General features: G+C 39.9%; 1 protein-coding gene across 4 annotated transcripts in view; it reads left to right on the top strand.

Moving 5' to 3' along the window:
- The window catches only part of PEX5L (peroxisomal biogenesis factor 5 like), a 213,064-nt gene that overhangs the window by 85,782 nt on the left and 106,030 nt on the right, over window positions 1–21,252 (top strand). For 2 of the 4 annotated variants that reach the window (XM_075555605.1, XM_075555603.1), the window contains exons 3-4: window positions 6,390–6,494; window positions 16,209–16,320. In XM_075555605.1, the coding sequence (XP_075411720.1) occupies window positions 6,390–6,494; window positions 16,209–16,320 (217 nt within the window). The remainder of the gene's footprint in view (window positions 1–6,389; window positions 6,495–16,208; window positions 16,321–21,252) is intronic. The other 2 variants (XM_075555606.1, XM_075555604.1) reach the window with 1 other exon arrangement.

Raw genomic sequence — 21,252 nt, 5'->3', positions numbered from 1 at the left:
TGATAGATGATGATGATGATGATGATGATGATGATGATGATGATGATGATGATGATGATGATGATGAAGAAGAAAGATAGATAGATAGATAGATAGATAGATAGATAGATAGATAGATAGATAGATATTTACCATAAACAAATCTGAGTGCCATTTCAAACAATGGTACCGGCATCATAACAGGTTTACATGTATGTATAGCTGCGTACCAGGGGGCTTCAAAAACTTCAGGAAATTTTTCATTATTTTTAATACCATTTTTCCACAAACCTTTTTAAACTGCTTCACATAGGAAGAAGTACAGCCAGTATATTCACACATGCAAGCTTGGTAGTAGGATGTCTGTTCTTAAGACATTCATTCCTAAGAAACGGCCTTTCATCTCGAATATTGTAAAAATCAAATATGAGAGGGCTTGAAAACGTTTGTGGGAAAGTATTTTCCAATCGATTCTCCCACAAAATTTATTGAAGCCCCTTCTTATATGACCTTTGGGGAGGGTGCATATACATATTTTCAATTATTTTTACTTTACTTCTTTTTCAACATTTCTATAATGTGTTAATTTTTATAATTGGAATAAGAGGAAGGTTATTTTTTCCTCATATTAGATAATGTTGAGTTAGCAGAGATAACTAGTAATAGTCTATACTTTTCCCCTGATTTAATGTACCTTTACTCCTTCTGTTTAATATATCTCATGACAAAAAAACCCTAAATCATTGATTATAAATAATTATAGATTGCACTGTAGATTACAAATAATGAAATAAATTTTAAATTACAATCTCCGTGGCAGCAGTACAAAATCTGCAGCCAGGAAACTGCTGGCAGTAAAGAATCCCAGGCTTCCTGGATGGTGAGAAACAAGGTAACTCTCAGGGGTATGGGCCTTCGTCATCCTTCAGGACCGGAACTAAACCCACCCCCATGGCTCAATTTTCTGCCAAATGATCAGTCCCTCGGGTGAACAATAACATGAGGAAGGTATTTACCCTTTAGAGTGATCAATCATTTGAAATCAGTTGGGCAGCATTTGCCCAAGAGCAAAATTCAGAAGGCAGGAAGGGGTAGGAATGGAGAAGAAGACGGAGGAAACACGGATAAAATGGGATCAGTGATATTAAGTGCTGTGTGTTGCAGTCGACGACATCAAACAAACTGTATGAATTGTTGAGTGGAGAACATTTTCTCTGTAACTCACTGGCATCAAATCGACGCTGATGCATAACGACCCCATAGGACAGTGTAGAAACGCCCCTGTGAGTTTCTTAGACTGTAACTCATTACGAGAGTAGAAAACCCCATCTTTCTCCTGTGGAGTTGCAGGTAGTTTCGAACTGCTGACCTTGCAGATGAGCGTGGAATATATAACCACTACACCACCAGAGCTCCTTCATTCAATTCACAATAAAAAGCTTTTGTTTGGGATTTGGCTTTAATTGCTGGCAAAAGTGTGATAGCCGTGGAAATACAAACTTGAAGTTTCTCATGCACCCAAAATAAATCTGAAGAAAATTCTAATTAAGATAGCATTGCGTTAGCTTGTAAAAAAAATAACAATAATGTTGATGTTGTGGTTGTCAATCACCTTGATTTCAACTCACAGCAACCCAGTGTGACAGAGAGAAGTGCTGCTGTAGAGTTTTCTAGGTTGTATTCTTGGGGAGTTCAAATAACTAGGTCTTTCTCCCCCAGAACTTCTGGGTGGGTTTAAACTAGGTTGATACCAAACTCCAAACTCACTTCTAGGGAATCAATTCTGACCCACAGAGGCCCTATAACACAGGGTAGAATTTCCCATGTGGTTTTCCGGGACTGTAACTCTTTACCAGGGTAGAAGACCTCCTCTTTCTCCCTGGGAGTGGCTGCTGGATTCGAGCTGCTGACCTCTACTTTAGCCTCCACATGCATAATAACCACTAGGATGTGAGGGGGCCAGCCTTATAGAGTTGTCATGAATCAAAGCCAACTCAACAGTAACTAACCACAACAAAAACAACAGTGAGCCTTATATAGTTACTAAAATCTACAGAATAGAAAGACATTTGACTATGAAACACTTAGAATAGGTTTCCATGGACAAAAGAAACAAAAATATTTGGTTTAAAATGTGCTCCTGAGTGACATTACGTGGATGGTTCTTGCTGACCCTTTCAGACGGGATAAAGAAAATCTTGCTTTAAAATATTCGGTGTGCCTAGAGCTAGTCTTTGCACTTATACTTTGAAGGGATCCCATAAGCAACCCACTTTACAGCGGCCAGTAAGGCGGGAATAAGGGAGTCCCCCTACCTCACTAAGCCAGGTGGCTGAATACTGTGTGTTGGAGGAGGAGGAAGAGGGGGAGAAGGAGGAGAGGGGCAGGAGGAGGAGGATGGGGGAAGTAGAAGGAGGAGGGGGAGGAGGAGGAGGAGGAGAGATTTCAGAGCTCCTGCCCTGACTCAGCCACATAGTAGCTTTCAGGCCTTGATCAGATCATACCTTCCCTGCAACTGAGAATCCCTAACTATGCCGGGAAGATAAGAAAGCCTACCCCACCGAGCTATCATACAATCCAAGTGAAAATACACAAAACATGTGGTACATAAATAGTTTAGTTCCTCACCCTGTGAAGCAGCATGACTCCCTTTTAGGCCAGGAACCAACCTCCCCACCTCCGAAGGGTAGCTCTATTCTATCTAGCCAGAGAGGAGTCTGTGATTTTCATTATTTGGAATTCTCTTGTTTATAGTCGATATTAAAAAAAGATTTTTTTCAAAGATTGAGTTTCCATTACAAATGTTAATGGTACATATTTAATCATTTACACCTAATCTTATCATAAGTTAATAAAAATGTCAGTCCCAAGAAAAATGCATATGTTTTATTTGTGAGGGGGGAAAAAAACTTACTAAAGAGACAAAGACAAAGAGCAAAGAATGTCCACAGCAGTACACCAAGAAAAACTCAATATGCTCAAAAAAATATCAACAACCAACCCAAAACCTGTTCTGAGCAGATTGCGACTCCTTAGAGCAATCCTGTAGGACAGAGGAGAAACAGGAGCTTTGCGAGAGGCTGGGATCTTTACGGAGGCCGGCTGCCTTTGCTTTCTCCCAGCAAGCAGTTGATGGGTTTCAACTGCTGACTTTTCGGGTAGCGGCCAGTGTGTGAACCACTGTGCCTGCAGGTGACCTTAAACATCTAAGTGGGAGGGGGCCGATGATTTTAAAATATTTGAAACCAACTAGACTGAAAGAATTGCTGAAAGGGCGTCACGATGTGCCATCGAATTCTAAAGTTTCCCCGCTAGGGTTGTGAAGCATGACATCGATCCGTACAAGCTGAATGTGGTCCTAAATTATTGATGTGCATGTGTGGCTATCAAGTGTCTGTTTTATTGTCACTGTCCACATGTTGTTTTAAATAATTCATCAACATTGACCCTTGGGTCTGGTTATAGCCAGAAAATTGAGTTTGAAGGCTAAATAATTATGCATATGTATTTCTTACGATGTTTGAAACCACTGCAAAAGAATGAGACAGAGAGGGGGAAGAAAGAAAGAAGCGCACATGGCTATATTACCATCAGCCCTGCAAAGCTGCTGATGAGCAAAACCTTGGACCATTTCATGAATTGCCAGTTCAATGACCAGCCAGGTTCTGAATTCTGGAAGCATTGTCCCACAAGATAAATGGACAAGTCAAAAATAACACAGCTTGATTTTCAGATACCAGGTGGAGGTGGCAGTACAATCTGGGGGGACATCTTGCGGTGATCTATGAGAGAAGTCACTTGGTTTGGCAGTGGTTTGAGGCAATCTATCTGGAGCCACGGAGATGCACTGTGACAGACCTTCCCATTCTGCCCCTGCCTTGTACCACACTTGTAATACAGGGAGGGTCTCGAGGTATTATCTTAAAAGCCAAAAGCTATATATATATAAAATTTTAATTAAAAGTTGCTAGCAGGCACTAACATGGGTATCATGACTCTTTTCAGGTAGTAGGTGTAACCTTGAAGAAAAAGTGGCACTGTCTCCAAAAAAGTGACCTGACCCTGGCTTTGGTGGGTTTTTCTGCAAGAAATAAAAAGCACCGCATGTCTTTATTCTACACTCTTTCTAGCTGACCACTGCTTTGTTCTAGAGTTCAGCATGAAAGGACTAATTTTTTGTTTCGTTTCTGTTTTTGTTTTAGTGAAATGGCATGTCCGTTGCTAATTTCTAGCTCTTCTAGTTGCACCTCTAAACCCTCTCTATGTGTAGCTTATGGATTGGTAGCATTTCACATCAATGACATATTGAAAAATTGGCCTGCAGGCTTTGAGATGCTTATCAATTGATATTAGTGTTTCGTAGCCCAAGATCAGAGTTTGAATGATTGTTTTATTTTTTTAAAATTATACCTTGTAACATTAGATGCGTTCTTTTAAATATATTAGGAATTTAAATATAAGCATGCCACTTTGTTTATTGCTATATCGTTAGAACTTCTTGGAGCATGGAAAAAATTCCTCACGGATGATTTTGCTCTTTTGAAAAACAAGCAGCTGCGAAAGCGTTATCCAATATAGTTAGTCTGTAAATGAGTGTAACTTGTAAAGGTGGACTGAGCTTATCGTATGGAATATGTCTCTAAATAATTTTTGCATTTTGAAAAAAAAGTTAAATAGTGCAAAAATACTGTAATAAATCTGTTCCCTAAATGCAGAATTATTGTAAGCATCTCTATTTTAGGAAGTTCACACTGCTTCATTAAGGAAGAAACCTGGGATCATCATCCACCCCAGTTTGTTAGGCAGTGACTCATTAAGCTTCCCTGTGCTCTTTCAGAAGTCAGCCAGATCCACAGGTTGTGTCCATTTAACCCTTTCGGAACACATATGAAAATGCTTATTATGTATATGGGAAAAAAATCTCTCGTGTTTGATATTTCATCCCGGAACTAACTACAGTGTCATTCAGTAATGCTAGTTCTTACATCAAAGCCACAAACTGTCAGTCCAGTAAAGATTTTCACACATTCGAACACCTAGTAACTAGATGGAAAACTTTGCTCTCATAAATAAAAGCCGTCACTGATTAGATTTTAGAAAGGCAACACCTGAGAAAATGGACAATGTTTTCCTTCCGAGTGTAAACCTTCTGAATATTTAAAGCCCTGTGCCAGCCCAGGACAATGATGTAATTCTTTTTTTTTTTTTTTATTGCATAGGAACTACCAAGATTTATTTACCTCTGGAATTGATCATGAGCCTAGTTCCCAATTCCCTTTTCAGACTCTGGACCACATAAGTCCATTTGGGGTATTTTTGTCTATGATATTTCTGTATATGGCATTTGCTTTTAAAGTCGATTTACAACACAAATATTCATGTGTGTTCTTTGAATAAAATTATTTTCTCTAGAGAATCTCTGCCCAGAGACCTGAGAAAGCGGGAGTTCTTTTTGTCTGGAAATGATTTCAAGGTTATTTAATTTTTACATAGTATGAGCTGCTTCTCATTGGACGTGGAAGGTCTTATTTGTTTTGAGTTGTTTTGTTTCCATTATGCCTTACATACTCTCACAAACAATATTCTGGTAAATTCCAGAGATAGAAAACCATCCCATCCCTCTCTAGTCCATAATTCTGTGGTGTAAGACAAGCGATGTGGGAGTAATATTTATTTTACTTCTTGATTATTAATTCTCCAATAATTACACCTGATTATGAGATTCTCCCAAAAAAACACATTTCTGTGATACAATTAAAATTGGATTGGGAGGGGCTCAAAAAATAACAAAAATTGTAACTTTTTCTTCTTCTTCACCAAGATTATACTACTGTATCTCCAAAATAGCAATTGGGTGAGTCCTGTGATATCAGACCACCTGACACTTCTTAGTGCTTGACCCTGTGTTGACTTTTTTTGTACCCCGGCCTCTCAAAAATGAGAAAAACTCCAGAGGTCCCTCAGCAGAAGCCCGTTGGGGGATGCAGACCCTGATCATAACCCCAAATATCTCTCAGCCCCGGATTTCCCACTGTCATTCCCATTATTTAAGGATGATACAGTTTATAAATGAATTTAATAGGCGATCTAGAGTTTTAAACAGATACTACAAACATTTGGTTCATGTCCTGAAAATTGCTTTCCAATATATGATACATATAAAATACTATGTTAAAATTAAATACAATATGTCAGCTGTAAACGTGAAAAACTAGCTAACTGAAGTTCACAAATAATCTTTTTTCAGACTGTGTGTGTTTTCTCCTCAGCTAAAAGCCTCAAGATTCACTTCCAGCAGCCTACCTCTTCATTCATGTTGGATTGCGCTTTAAGCATTAGAGTATCTTGTAATAGATAATAAGTTAAAAGATTTCTCCTGACACAAGTCATTGTTGATTTCACTGTTATAGGGAAAAGGCTCTAGGGCGGCAGATAAGGCTGTTGCCATGGTGATGAAGGAGATACCGAGGGAGGAGTCTGCTGAAGAAAAGCCCCTCCTTACTATGACATCACAGGTGGGCAGACCCATAGGGTTACTGTAGGAAGCTGACATATGTTAATATATCAGACCTTATGACTGTTAACTAGAAAACAAAAAACATTAACTCTTGAACCAATTTTTTTAAAAGACAGTTTCACTGAAACAATTATGCAAATATAAAAGTAAAACCAAAATTGATTAAAAAAAGGAAAATTCCATCATTTAGTTACTTATTTGTGAATATCAATTTCCATTATTCAACTTTAGCTTAAAAAGGAGAGAGAAAAAATATGTTCATGCAAGTAAAATGTGCTGCTTCTTTATAAAGGAGTCTTGATTACAACTTTGGGAAAGAAATAATAATTAACTAATGGTACATTTGAATAACCATCAAAAATTCAAATTCATATGAGTAAATACAAAGTATATTGTATACATATGTCAGTTTACCAGTAGAATATCTAAATTTTCTTCGATGTTAAATATATCTATGTTGTGACTATGCATACTACATATATGTCTATACATTTTTATGTGGATGGGCAATTTACAGGAATGAGCCAGAAGGCCATGAGTCCTCATGCAGAAAATGGCATTTGTGACCTCTTGGTCACCTTGACAACAAAAATAGTGTTTCTATTATAAGCACACGAGAGCCGTTGTCAGCATTTATTATAGCACAGGAGAAAAGTTTTCATTGGTATGCAAAGACACATTGAGACGGCGAATGCCTTCTGTCTTCAGGAACTTTGGAAACACCCTGTAAAATCCACATAAATATGTATAATGTACTCTTCACCACTCTGTAGAACTCTCAGTCTTAAATCCTTAGATGAAAATTATTTTTACTTGCATTTATCTTATCATTTAGATTAGATTGTTATTTTAAACATTTCATGTGTTTCCCCGATGCAATGGTAACTGCAGCGATTCATTCCGATGATATGAATATGCCTCGAATTAGAAAACATGTCCATTTACAGTCCTCATGAAGGCATTTATATCACGAGTTAAATTATGGCAACTTATTTTTAGACTATCACCCAAGCATATCTCCAGCTGCCGCTAACATGTGCCACTTTATTTTATTCTAAACACTGTGTTGTAAGTAATGAAAAGTACAACAACATAGCACATCAAAATTGAGTCATAAAAAATATTAAAAACTCACAGGACTTTGGGCTAAATTTGACGTTGTTAGTTTTTTCACCCGTAAAAAAAACGCATTGCTTCTTTCCAGGGACATATAACTCACTGCTACCGAGTCAATTCTGACTTCAACAACCATATCAGACCTAGTGGAACTGCCCCTGTGCTTTTCTGAGACCGTAAATCTTCCCAGGGGCAGAAAGCCTCGTCTTTCTCCTGAGGAGCAGCTGGTGGTTTGGAACTGCTGACCTTGTGGTGAGCAGCCCAGTGGGTAGCCCACAACGCCACCAGGGTTCCTTAATGACATACAGTAATAAGTTATATTCAGTTTACCTGACAGTTACCAAGTTCTCCATGCTTTACTTCGTTTGTGTAGGAAACTATAGTGTTCTACTAGGGATCACTTGTCTGTCACAGACAGATCTTTCTGGGATCCCTTGTCCAAAGTATTCAGCCCTAAGTTCCTCAAGGGCGCACCGCCCAAGAGGTGAGGCCTGTTTGGAGTTCTCTGGCAAAGACAAAGTTCTAGAAATCAGGAGAAACGACCTATCTACATGGACATTGGCACAGCTTTGCTGCGACAGATGGTCACAGGACGTCGCCATTTAGGAGAAGTGCCAACTCCCCAAATTCTTTTTTTCCCAAAGCCATGCATTGCTATGTGCTTTCCAGAAATCCTTTTTAAATCTTCAAAATCACCAGTAAGCCCAGCTTTAAAATCCCATTCAATGTTCTACTTTTGACTTTGTAATTTAGAAAATAAATTGTGCTGATTATCATTTGCTCATATTCAGAACACTTGTGTGCACCAAGTTCCTTCTTTAATCTCTGCTGATGTTGCATTGACTGTCTTTGAGGTACTGACTGGTTTCAATTTTACTGCATGAAGATTAGATAATGCTTTCTTTGATGCCTTCTATTCTTGTTGTATCCTGGCCAGTTTATGAATCAGCCAGCAGAGGGTTCTGATTCATAAAAGTTTTAATGCACCTCTTTCGTTGATAATTTTATGAAATTGATTCAGTGACAGCTGTGATACAGTTATTTCTCAGTAAAATGAAGTTTTCCTAGTTATATACTTTTTCCACTGTACACAAGTGGCTTCTTCCCCGCTATGCACCAGTGGCGTACACAGCCAAAAAAGAAGCCGCATGACCTGAAAAAGTGAGTACTTGCCACGGTGACCCACAGCATCCGGTCTGTGTACCCATACCACATTCTTACTCGTTATCCGTGTGAACGTGTTAGTGTCTTGAAACATGTTTGTCCCAGTGTCTCCTGTAAAGCCACTTATGACATAGTGCTACATGCTGCAGAACTCACCGACTCATCTTCATCAGTGGTTTGTCAGTGCCAGCTGATCCTGCCACGGGTTCCCGATGTGCCCGAAGCCAATGACTGTTCGCTCAGTAACGTCATTGGGACAGTTGTGTAGATCGCATGCAGAGTTAATTGCTGAAACACTGAGCCCTTAGCATGTCCAGTTCATTCGACAGATTGTAAATGCAGATAGTTCTAGATGGAGGCAGTTTGGGAATTATGTGATCACACTCATTGCAGGGATTTAGGCACAACCCAGTGAAGCAGTCCTTCCTTCCTACCTTGAAGCCAAGCAGAAGAGTTGGCCAATGAGAAAACTCAGATATTGCTGAGCCCAAGTGGATCTGCTTGGTCAGTGTGATTAGTTCGATGATAACAATATGGCAGGTGTAAGCCCAGGTTGACACAGCCCTCAACGAACACAAAAACCAAGTAGTAACTAAACAGGTGCACACTGATCAAAGGTTTAAGAAAGAATCAATATGTAGATTTTCAAGTCCTTGAGGGGGAAAAGAGTTCCTCAAGACCTGGGCCTTCCAATGCAGTAGCCACTAGCCATATGTGGCTATTGAGCATGCTACAGCTACTCTAAATTGAAGTAAGACTTAGTATCTCCCCGCCCCACAGTGAATGACTTTATTAATAATTTATATCAATTATACATTGAGACAATATTCAGATCTATGAGCTTTCATTCAATTATTAAAATTAATTTCACTCATTTTAATTTTTTTAAGGTGGCTACTAGAAATGTCAAGCTTATGAGGTTTTCTCCCTATTTCTATTAAACAGTGTGCTGCAACACTATAAACAAATCCAATTTGAAGATGGAATGAAAATCTATGTGCCAACATTTGATTGTATCTTTTAAACCTTATAGTATTCTTTGTGAAAATGAAATAATTTTAGAGAACATAGCTCTGTAATAGGGAACCTTTCAAATTTCATTTTAGCCACCTCCTGGGTGCTTTTTTAGCAAGAATATGCCCCACACCTTTTTGTCTATAGCGCGCAGCAGCTTAAACAACCTGTCCCAGGTCTTCTTGTGAAGGGACTTATTTCCCATCTCCAACAAAGACTCGGCCTTGTTTCACAAACTGTCTGTCCCCATCCTTTGGATCTTGATATGGAGTTAATTTTTTGCGTCTAGCAAAGGATTGTTTAAAGAGTAATAATGTCCTTGGTTGAAAGTACATTATTCAGGTTATACTGTTAGGGTTTCCGTTACCAACTTTTTACATACGTGTTTCATGACATGTTCCTCCATGTTGTAGTGTTAGCATTACCCAAGCTATCCATAGTGAGCTCTTTTCATTTATCCGTGAAAAGGTTCACATCTTATGCCTTAGAAGACCTGTCAAGAAAATACCGGTTGACATTAGGTCAAGCCAGAGAGTTGGAAGCTGTCATCATTATGACTAGGAGCTCATAGGAAGTTATTCTGTGTATTTTCAGAGTTATCATGACCAAACTCTGAAAGAATGGATACTTAAGGGATGCATATTCATCATGTAGTTCTCTTATTTATTTCAAAAGTTTGAGTGAGTTTATCAGAATTCTTACATAACTAACGCACTTCTTTCAAGACTTGACCACTACTCTCATGTGAATTGCACAAAGTTCTAAAATTGTACAGGACTAATAAAGCCATTAACCAGTAGTTCAATTATAACAGTATACATGAAAACTCATATAGCAAGTGACATTTGAAAGAAAATATGTCACAACCTGTAAAAATAAATATGTATATTTTTATTAAAAGATATTTGTGTTTTTATACATATAGGGACAAGAATATTAGAAAATTCCTATTATTTTAATGATTTAAAATGACATGGTATTTTATTACAAAATTTAATTGACATTAAAAGTATGAAGGGTTATAATCTATTTTTAGTCTATTGGTTTCAATGTCTTAACTTCTTACATTTATCTAAAAGTATTAAAATAAAAACAATATTTAACACTAAAATCACAGTTCAGTATCATCGATCTGAATTGTAAAATTGTGGAACATTGATACTTATTCTTATTTTTTGATACTTATTCTTTATAGATCTTGCTTTTACATCTAAACTGTACTTAGGTTTGGAATTCTTGGTGACATAAATTATTATCACAAACCTTTAGTTCTATATTTTTTAATGAAACACCCAAACAATATTCCTTTAAGAGTAAATAAACTATTTAAATGACAAAACAATAATTGTAAACATACACAGGAATCTAAGTAGCAGGTTGAATGTAAAACCAAAATATACTCCTTCATCTTGGTCAAATTGGTGTCCCCTTAGTGTAGACCATAAAATAATTTGATGTTTTAATATTGAAAATTTAAAAATGTTTAAGTTAAACTAAAACTAATGTATACTCAGATAAGATTTTAAGAAAGAAAATGATCTGTTAGAGCTAGACAGTGGAATATTAGATTGTTCGACACAAAACACAGCGTTGGTGTAAATTAAAAACAATTTTGAGTGTGTGATGACTAATCTTAACCACATGAACCAATGCGTGTAAGTCATAAGTCAATTGAAGGTCTTTGGAATATTTTGTTCACTATTATGATTACCAGGAAGGTTAAAGATTCAGTAATCTCTTGAATGTCGATTGACTAAGAGTCCATGCAGGGAAGCCCTCTCCATTCTCTTACTTCTGACATATTTCTTTTTGTTGCACTGGTCATTGTCCATTTAAGGGTTTTCATTCAAAATCCCAATATTGGATTTGCCAACTTAAAATCCCGAGGGCTAGTGGGGTTACGCCTTGAAGTCCTACAGGCTCAGTTTGCACAGGCTCCTGTCCTTCTTTTCAAGTGCTGGCTGGTGTGGGGCTCACCTGGGCCTTTGTTTCAATTTGCCCCAGGTGCTCACTCTTTGACACTGTGGTTTCTTGGTAGAATTCTAGATCCTCTTCCATTTGGAAATGTTCCTTTTAGGTTCCACCAGGTTTCCAAACATTTAAGAGATGTGGCATTGGGGGAGAGAAATCAAGTTAGATGTGCACTTTTAAAAACTACCAGTAAATATTTCTGAAGATCACTCGCCTCTTGATGAATTGATCAAACCAAGATTCAAATTGAAGATGTCCATAGAATCAGGCTGGTACAGTTCCCCATTCGATGAGACTGTGTCAAACCAGTCTACAGTTTTAAATTGTTATCAAGGATGCAAAACTAATTGAGTGAGATCACTACCCTCGAGGTGGTCAAAGTTGAGTGCGGAGTCAATCGGGTAAGACTGACGTCACCCTACTAGCCAAATATTGAGAAGAGGCCAGAGCAAGATTTTTAAAATGCAGACAAGTTGAAACAAAGGCCTACCAATCAATGGCAAGTGTCATTTAATGGACCAAAGTTTTAATCATTCCAGTTTGGTTACAGCAAACAATGGACTCACCTTGTTTCATTTTTGTAAAGTTATTATATCCTCAACCCAAAGGATAGACTAAGGGAAGCCCATACAGCACTTTCAAACTGATGAAAGTAATCTATGAGAAAATGGATAAGCCTTATTCTGAAGTAGACATGAAGTGTAGGGGGACCACCAGAACCATTCAGTTTGAGTTTTTGCTGTGTTACTCCCTGGACTAAAAAGAGTTATTTATTTTCAAGACACTATATAAAAACCGTAAGCTTTTTCAAAACTGAGGAGGGCTGTAGTAAAGAACCTATTTGCAACCTGCAGGAGTCAAAGGAACAATGGCATAGAGTGTGAAGAGGATAATGGCTGCTAGATTCATCTACCTGAGACACAGTTCAAATGGGAGTGTATGAGACCAAGATTGTTACGTCTTCGGTTTCTGTCAAGCCGGTGCCCCATTGGGTAACCATTGACTGGACACCTTTTATTGTTCTGGATTGGGGGGAATTATGATGCTTGAGACATATCATTTTACCTCAGAGCTGAGAGGAAATATTTTAAATTGTTTCATCTTCTCTATCTCCATCAACACCCTGGAAGCTCGGCCGTTTCCAACGTGGCTTTTCATGCTCTCTGTAATCCAGCAGTTCACCTTCTTCACCCCTTTGCCCCGTCCGTACCCCCACCTCGACGCCAGAGCATTCCTGACAGCCAGACTGGGTTCCAGCGGGTGGGTGAGCCGGCAGTCTTCCTCTTTCACTTCCTTTTATGGCAGGAAACCCCAGAAATAGCTTCGTTTTAGGGATTAGGCAGCCATAACACCTCCATCAGTCTGCGTGTGCACCAGTCAAAGAGGAGACACGGATTCAACAAGGCAGTCTTGGAAGAAGCCTGGAGAGCCTTAGACCAGTGTCTTCGGGTTGACATCTCTTTCCATTGGCATTTCATTCCTCCCTTGCTGAGAAAATCTGAGACCAATATATGTGCTTTCTTCACTAAATCAGTCTGAAGTACAAATCAGGAAACAGACTCCTAAAATCATCCTACTACTTTTGATGAGCAGAGTTGCCTAAAGGTACAAGAGCTCTCAAATGATTGGGCCTTTTCCTATATTTTTTCCATTTAGACATTTATATGGACAAAGGTTGTAATTTCTGGAATTCTTTTTATCAAATTTAGACTATAGTTTTTCAGAGTTTACAACTAAAATAACTTATAGAAATCTGATACCCTGAGCAATGATCTTTTGAACTTACAGGTAACCGGTCACATGCATTCACAGTGCGATTTAGGAGTGTATTACTAGTCTCTTTTTTAACAAAGGAATTTAATTCTTCAAAATAAAGAGTTCAAGATAATTTTCATGGACTAAAGCGACAATTTATTTCATAATTGATAGTTATCAATAGCACGTCTAAAAGTATTCAGTTCTTCTTAGTTATCTATTAAGATAGGACTTTCTTTGCATAGAAATATGATTATCAAAGACATAGTCTTGGCATGTATATTTGTATTTTTAAAAGCCCCAGTTCTATTGGTTGTGTTTAATCTGTGCACATCATACACCTAAGCAAAAGGGGCAAGAAGACCTTGAACCCGAGCCAGGAGTCAGGTTGCCATACTTGGGAAATGCAAGCCTATTGCAATCAGGTCAGAGAAGCGAGTATGGGGCCACACTTGATTGTGGCCCTCATGATCCATGAATGTTTTAGCAAAAAGGACTTAGATCTCACTGATAGCCACAGGATGTCACAGCCTGAAGGTGGGCGTGGTTTGCCAAATGAGGAGCTGCGACCCATGTAATTCAAAGGTTAAATTCTACCAGCAAATAGACATTGAAGTAGGTGTGGTTTGGAAACTGCTACATATGCAGAGTTTGTACATGAACCAAATATCAGTGAGTTCCGGGAACACTAATCTCTTACATAGTACTTGCCTATTTCAGAATACCTCCAGGAATCATTGAGTTTAGCCACTTCTTCATTGTCCAGTATATTCTATTCCTTGGCAGTGCATTCAACTACATGTTCAGATCATAAAATTGAATTTTATGCTAGAAAACACTAAAAATGTCCCCTAAATTCAAATAGACTATGGCATCTGCAAAAATTCAAATGTGTTTTATCTCAGAAACCTGGGAGGCTTATAGTATGTAATATTCAAAATGTCTCAATACTTGTAGGATGAGTGAGCTACAAGAATGTGAGAGCTCAGGCAGCAAAGACCTGGATTCAGCTCCACTAATGGTTAAAAGAACAGACTAGGAAAAGTAAAAAGGTTAAAATCACATTAGGCTTTGGATAACTTAATTTCTAGAGAAATGTGTGCCCCTGAAAATATAGAAATACAGTAGAGACCGAAACTTAAAATAATTGAAGAAATGTTTCTCACTGTCACCTGAGCACCAAAACAAAGGGGACGTTTCCCAAGCGAATCCCGTGATCACACCCACAAGTGAATATGTATGAGAATCAAGTCGCCAACTTGATGTCAGAATCTTAAACCACGGTGGAAAGTTGAGCTTTGCCATGTTTAGATAGCCTGGACATGGCAGAGTACCGGTGGCCAGTCCCAAATGGGCACTAATTGCTTCCATATGGTTCTCTCAGAGATGATGCAATTGCATTTTTGTTCTCATATATTTAAACTGTTTCAGATCCCTTGCATCGTCCATAAGCTGTAGCTATAAAACCGCTGCCTTGGTGCCGGTGAAACAATGACGTGGAAGAGAGTGGAGTCATAGAAAATACCTGGGTTTGGCAAGACTCGAAAGCACTTGGCTTGTTACTTTATGGGTCTTAAAATACAGCATTTCAAATTATTATAAGGGAAAGTAAGATTGCGCCTCTGTATGTCAGTTGAGCGTCTTAGGAAGGCGATGGGGCCAGTGTTTATTCATCGATCTGTCTTGGTCTGTGTGCTTCTAGCACATGCCCTCTGACTGCCCGGTGTGCACCTAAGCACGTTTAAGATGCAGCTTTCAAAATAACGTGTTACAGTCTAGACCTTTTTAGGCACATCTCCTTCTTCTTAAGCAGAATTAGGAAACCAGATAACAATGCTTATTTTGATGAAAACGAATATAAAAACTCCCGCCCAAATTTCTGGATTAACCGCTTTGTAGAACATGAGTTGGGTCTTTTATGGCCTCTCTTCCTTTATTCAAGAGACAGATTTTGAGCAAGTCCAGAAGTGCAGAATAACAACTAATTTTCAAACTGAAAGATGTCAATGCAGAGGTCAAGCCCATGGGAAAATATCATTAAAATGACAGGTACCTCCTTTACACATGGAGTTCCATCAACAGAGCTCCTGGCTACCTGTATACTTACCATCAATGTTTCTGTTCTCCCAAAGTCATATTTGTCACGCCGTACAAAAGTATTACAAGGAAATGTTCAGATTGTGCATCTGTAGTCCACTTGGGCTTTTTAGGAGGGTGATCCGGACAGCGTTTGTTCATATGCCTAGACCGATCTGTGTGCACATGGCACGGCCGGGCCACTCAAACCGAAGCATGTCAACTCAGAATGAGAAGCCACAGTTCCAGTCCCACTCAGAGCTTTAGGATCAAGCGCCCCAGCAACTAGGAGTCCAGAGGTGCCTTTCCCCACATAGATTGACAGTGGAGCCTAATTCTACCACGCCTGTAGTCACGGGGGTGGGGAGAGAAAGCTTGAGCTTTAAAACTGAAGCTGGCTGCATCCACACTTGTCGATAGTGCTGAAAGGCTCACTCCCCATATTTTTGTTCCATTTGGTTTCTTTTCTTTCTTGCCCCACCCCCTAATGTTGATTTAATTTTCCCCCCTTTTCAAAAAAATGTATGCTCTTCTTTTGTTGCAAGGCTGCGTTTTAATTCATCTGACTCTGCAGTGTAACAAAAGGCCTTTGACACCTGTGTTCATTTGTCCTCAGCTGGTGAACGAGCAGCAGGAAAGCAGACCCCTCCTGAGTCCCTCCATCGATGACTTTCTCTGTGAAACCAAATCGGAGGCAATAGCGAGGCCAGTAACATCCAACACAGCCGGTAATTCCTTCTAACTTTCCTCCAGTCACGCGAACTTAAATGCTAGTAAGAGTTCCATTTGTGTCCCGCCATGCATTTTCAGTGGGGAATACCGTTTGCCACCAGATGAAGCTTGTCAACGGGAACTTTCCAGCAGGGGCAAATATAGGCCGGTTCATCAGCTCGAAAGCTGCAGTGAGTCTGGCCTACGCCGTTTTCTTGGATGAGAATCGACCACGATTAGCATTATTTTCACACTTCCTTCTGCACCTCTCACGTCACATTGCAGTAACAACTGGGTACCAGGCATCTCTTTCAGGGTTAGGAGTTTGAAGTTCTTTCAGGTAGCCCAATTATTTCTGGAAATATTTTTGTGTGAACAAGCATCCAGTTAAATAAAAATGGGAATAATCCTTTCAAAGTAGATTAGCGTGGTTTTTGATATGTCCGAGACCCTTTGTCACGGGTAGCTGTCACAAAGGCTGTCACTGACTCATGGCAACTCCAATCACAGAGACCCATAGGTCATTGTGACCCATAGGTTTGTCTCATGGACTGGAATTTTTTTTTTTTGCAGCGTGATCAGCAGACTTTTCTTCCTATTTCATCTTAATCCAGATGAAACTGGTTCAGTATCATAGTAACACTGATGCCTTCACTGACAGACGATTGGTGACTGTAATGAGGCTGAATGACCAGCAATCAAATCCAGGCCTCTCCCATAGACGACTGCGAGCCTACCACTGAACCACAACTATCCCCAGCCACTCAGCCCCTCGCTCCCTGACCTTTAAACCAACCCGACCAACCTCCCTGCTCACCGGCCAGATTCGATTCCAAGTCATAGCCGCCCTACAGGGCAGGGGAAAACTTCGCTATGGGATTTCTGAGGCTGTAAGCCTTTCCCGAAGCCCCTTGCTTCATCGTTCCCTGAGGGGGCGGCTGTTGTGGTTTGAACCACTGTCCTTTCGGTTATCAGCCCAAGACTTAGCTGACTGCTACACCAAGGCCCCTTCCCCAACACCTAGGGTTGAGGGTAAGGCCAGGTCATGTTCTGTCTTGCAAATGTGTTACTTGCCCCTCCATCAATCATACATTTGAACACTCCTGAATCAAGCATGAACAAGCAGTAAATCATCCAGCTCAGTCCTGACACCTACGGGCACTCAATAAATACCCATCGAATGCCACGGCAGCATCCCTGTCTCAGAGGCCACCTTTTGGTCCCTTTCCATTTCTCACTGATGCCACAGCTAAGTCACTTAGGAATGACTTCCTCGGGGCATCCTCAGGACTTAGCCATCCTGAGGGGACAAGATTCCTCTCAAAGGCTACTTTTTCTCTGGATTCTTCAAACATATAAAAGAGAACCCTGTGGAATATTGAGGGGGCGGGTGGATCAAAAGAAGTGCAATTTCTTGTGACCCACGACAGACAGGATTGTCCTCCAAAGTAACGGATGGGTCTCATTAAATGGTGGGTCTGAGGCTTCTCTGTTCTCACCCTTGGCGGTCGGTACATCTGGATGACCCAGGTTTTTATCCTGAAGGAAAACTCTTGTTTGGTAGCAAGGTATGTATCCCAAGGCAAAACCTTATAAATTTTTTAATCTCTTAGAAATACAGTTCACACATAAGAAATGCCTTTTGACAAGAGTCAGTCCACTTATCGCCCACCCCTTCTGCTTAAAAGAGCAGATCATTCTGCTTCAGTGAATCTGCTGCTTCATTCCCAGAGGGGAAAGCCAGACCTGTTGCTTGGACATTGGATTCCCGCTGACTTTACTCTGTAACCACGCTGCAGAATACAAGACCTCCATAGGGTTTTCGTGTCTATCATTTCCCCATAAACTGAGCTCCAGTCCCTGTTGGTGGCATTGCTCAGTGGGTTTGAGCTCTTTGGGTTAATTGTTGCTCACAAAGCATCAGCAGCGCCTAGAGAAGCTCCAAAGTCTATCTACCAAAAAACAACCACAAGCTCATGGCTACCAAGTCAATTCCGACTCCTAGTAGCGACTGTAGTACAGTCCTAGTAGCGACAGAGTAGAAGTGTTCTTGTGAGTTTCTAAGACTGCAACTCTTTATGGGAGGAGAAAGCCTCATCTTTCTCCTGAGGAGCAGCTGGTGGTTTCAAACTGCTGACCTTGCGGTTAGGATGCCAAGGTTAGGATCCCAAGGTGTAATCCATCACGCTACCAGGGCTCCTAAATTATGTATTCATGTGTATGCTTTTCCCCGGTGTTTAAATTTATACTTTCTACTTTGTTCTTATTTCGGTTTTACGACATCTTTCTCATTACCCAATGATGATATGATCAATATGATCTAATAAAAATGGTTTCCATTTTTTTGCCATTAACATCACACATTCTCTTTAATTTGTTTTAAATCCTGCTGAAAAAGCAAATTCTGTAGGCCTTTTCAAATTATATCCCTAGTAGTAGTAACTCAACCAAAATGATTTAGAACACAGCTGATTTAAACTTGGTAACTAAATGAATGTTTTGCATATATATAATTGATATATATCTATCAAAGACTAAAATGAATTCAACATTAGATACTTTTAAGTATGAGTTGTATTATAAGACACATACTTAGTATAAGAATTGCAATGATAACCTGTTGCTCTATTATCTCCTAAGAAAGTCTAATATGTTTTAAAATCAAGACAAAGTTCTTCAAAAGAGCAAAGAAAACGGGACCCTTGCCTTATGTCTATTAAGATCTATCGTCTGATAGCATTTTCTCCATAAACTTGGACAACTAGTTGAAGAATTGCTATAGAAAAAAAAGTTTACTCAAAAACAAATTATTCTTACTCCTGGATCTAGTTGCCTTTAACAAAGTTCACCAAACAAAATATCACAAGTGCAAAAGTAATGTAACATTTCCAAATGCGTTTTATGAAACCTAATAGCTTCTTGCTAAGAGTTCTTGAAAGAAGATTTAGAGATGGCCCTGGTAGATAGATATCAACCTTAATTGCATAAACCGTGGAAAAGGAATAGCTACTTAAATTATTTATTTTAGTTCAATTTCTTTGGCTTCAGTGGCGAAGTCCTACCGAGAGGGTCTGGGTTTGTAACCACTGTGTTAGAGAATTCCAGTTACATTTTCTGGGACACTAGGGAAGTATGCAAAACAGAACAGTTAAAGTTCATCCTTGGTCTGCCCTCTCTGACCATCCCATGTAGATATATTGCTTTGGAGAAACTCCCCAAAACTCTGAGACCCATCACACTACTAAATCGGTATTTCTGGCTTTATCCTTGTCAAAGGATCTGAACAGGGGCTTCACAATACCTACTGCCAGGCAATCGGTAGTGACTTTGTAGGACAGAGAGCTGCCCCATAGGGTTCCCACAGCTGTAATCATTATGACCGCAGCCTGACGCGTCTTTCTCCCCAGAGCTGCTGCTGAGTTCAAACCACTGACCTTTTGGTAGCAGCCAAATGCTAAATCTGTGCACCATCAGAGCTCCGGACTTCATTGTTGTGGTTGTTACTAGGTGCCATCAAGTTGATTCCAACTCATGGTGACCCTTCGTACAACAAAGCACTACCTGGGCCTGGGCCCTCCTCATTATTTTTGAGCCCATCAGGACTTTATAATAGGTGCTAGCTTAGCCTAATGTTTTAAACAATCTCACCTCCCAGGGTGACAAACTCTAGTTTCCCCAACAACACCCAGGGAGGCCCTTCCAGTTCAATAGGCTGTGATCGTCACTCAGGTATTTTTTATATTAACCAGAAGTGTATAGTTAGGTAAAATATTCTCTTTCATCCTTAAGAAATTACACCTAAAGGAATTAAAACTAAGCTGTTTTAATTCCTCCCTTCTCTCCCATCTGCCCCCAAATGAAGTTTCTAGATGGATTTAAATCTCAGATTACCCAAATGGCTGAATAAAAGTTTGGAGAGCCAGGTTATTAGGGTCAACACACTGCCTCTGGTTCAGATAAAGATTGGAGAGAAGTGGAAATGAACAATGGCTTTGGAGGGAATGGCTGTGTTTGAGTTTGGATGGTCACAGCTGGATAAATTTATGGTTGCAGCTATGACAAACTTTCAAACTGAAAACTCACTGCCACAGAGATGATTCTGACCCATAAAGACTGTATGACAGAGTAGAACTGCCCTGTGGGTTTCCCAGACTGTAACCTTTATGGGGAGTAAGAAGTCTCATCTTGCTCCAACAGAACTGCTGGTGTGTTTGAACTACTGACCATGCAGTCAGCAGCCCAATGCATAATCCACTATGCCACCAGGTTTCCATCATGACAAACAGGGTCTTCAAACAATGTAAATCTTGCAGTTCTATGGGTCAGAAGTCCTGAACTCAGGATGTCAGCAGGACTGCATTCCTTCTGGAAGCTTTGGGAAGAGCGCACTTCCTGGCCTTTTCCAGCTTCCAGAGACTACCTGCATTCCTTGGCTCCTGGCTCATTGCTCCATTTTTGATACTATTTATATAGATAGTATAAACCCACCAAACAGAATGCTGTCAAGACCATGCCGAATCACAGCCACACCCCTGAGGGTGCAAAGACTGGAACTGTTTACAAGAATAGAAAGCCTCCTCCTTCTCTCAAGGCTGGTGGTTTGGAACTGCCAATCATGCGGATCAAGACCCAACACCTAACCACTTCACCACCACGCCTCCGGCATGTTCGCATCATGCGTTCTCCACCACACCACACCCCATGCATGTTTGCCCGCAACCTCGCCTCTCTCCTTTTCTGCCTCCATCGTATCAGGACCGTTATGATGAGGTTACCCCACCAGGATCATTTACGATCATCTTTCCCTCTCCAAGTTCTCAGTCAAGCCTACCTACAAACTCTTTTTGTGATGTCACGTTCCCACAGGTCTCAGCTGTAGGATATAGCTGTATTCAAAGAATCATTATAGTGTTTTCAGGCCAGCTCGGAATTCGGGCGAGTTACTTAAT

This window comes from Tenrec ecaudatus, chromosome 8 (genome assembly GCF_050624435.1).
Source record: "Tenrec ecaudatus isolate mTenEca1 chromosome 8, mTenEca1.hap1, whole genome shotgun sequence".
In the NCBI taxonomy this organism is placed as follows: domain Eukaryota; kingdom Metazoa; phylum Chordata; class Mammalia; order Afrosoricida; family Tenrecidae; genus Tenrec; species Tenrec ecaudatus.
The sequence above is the reverse complement of the archived record's forward strand: the minus strand, read 5'-3'. Positions and strand labels throughout refer to the sequence as shown.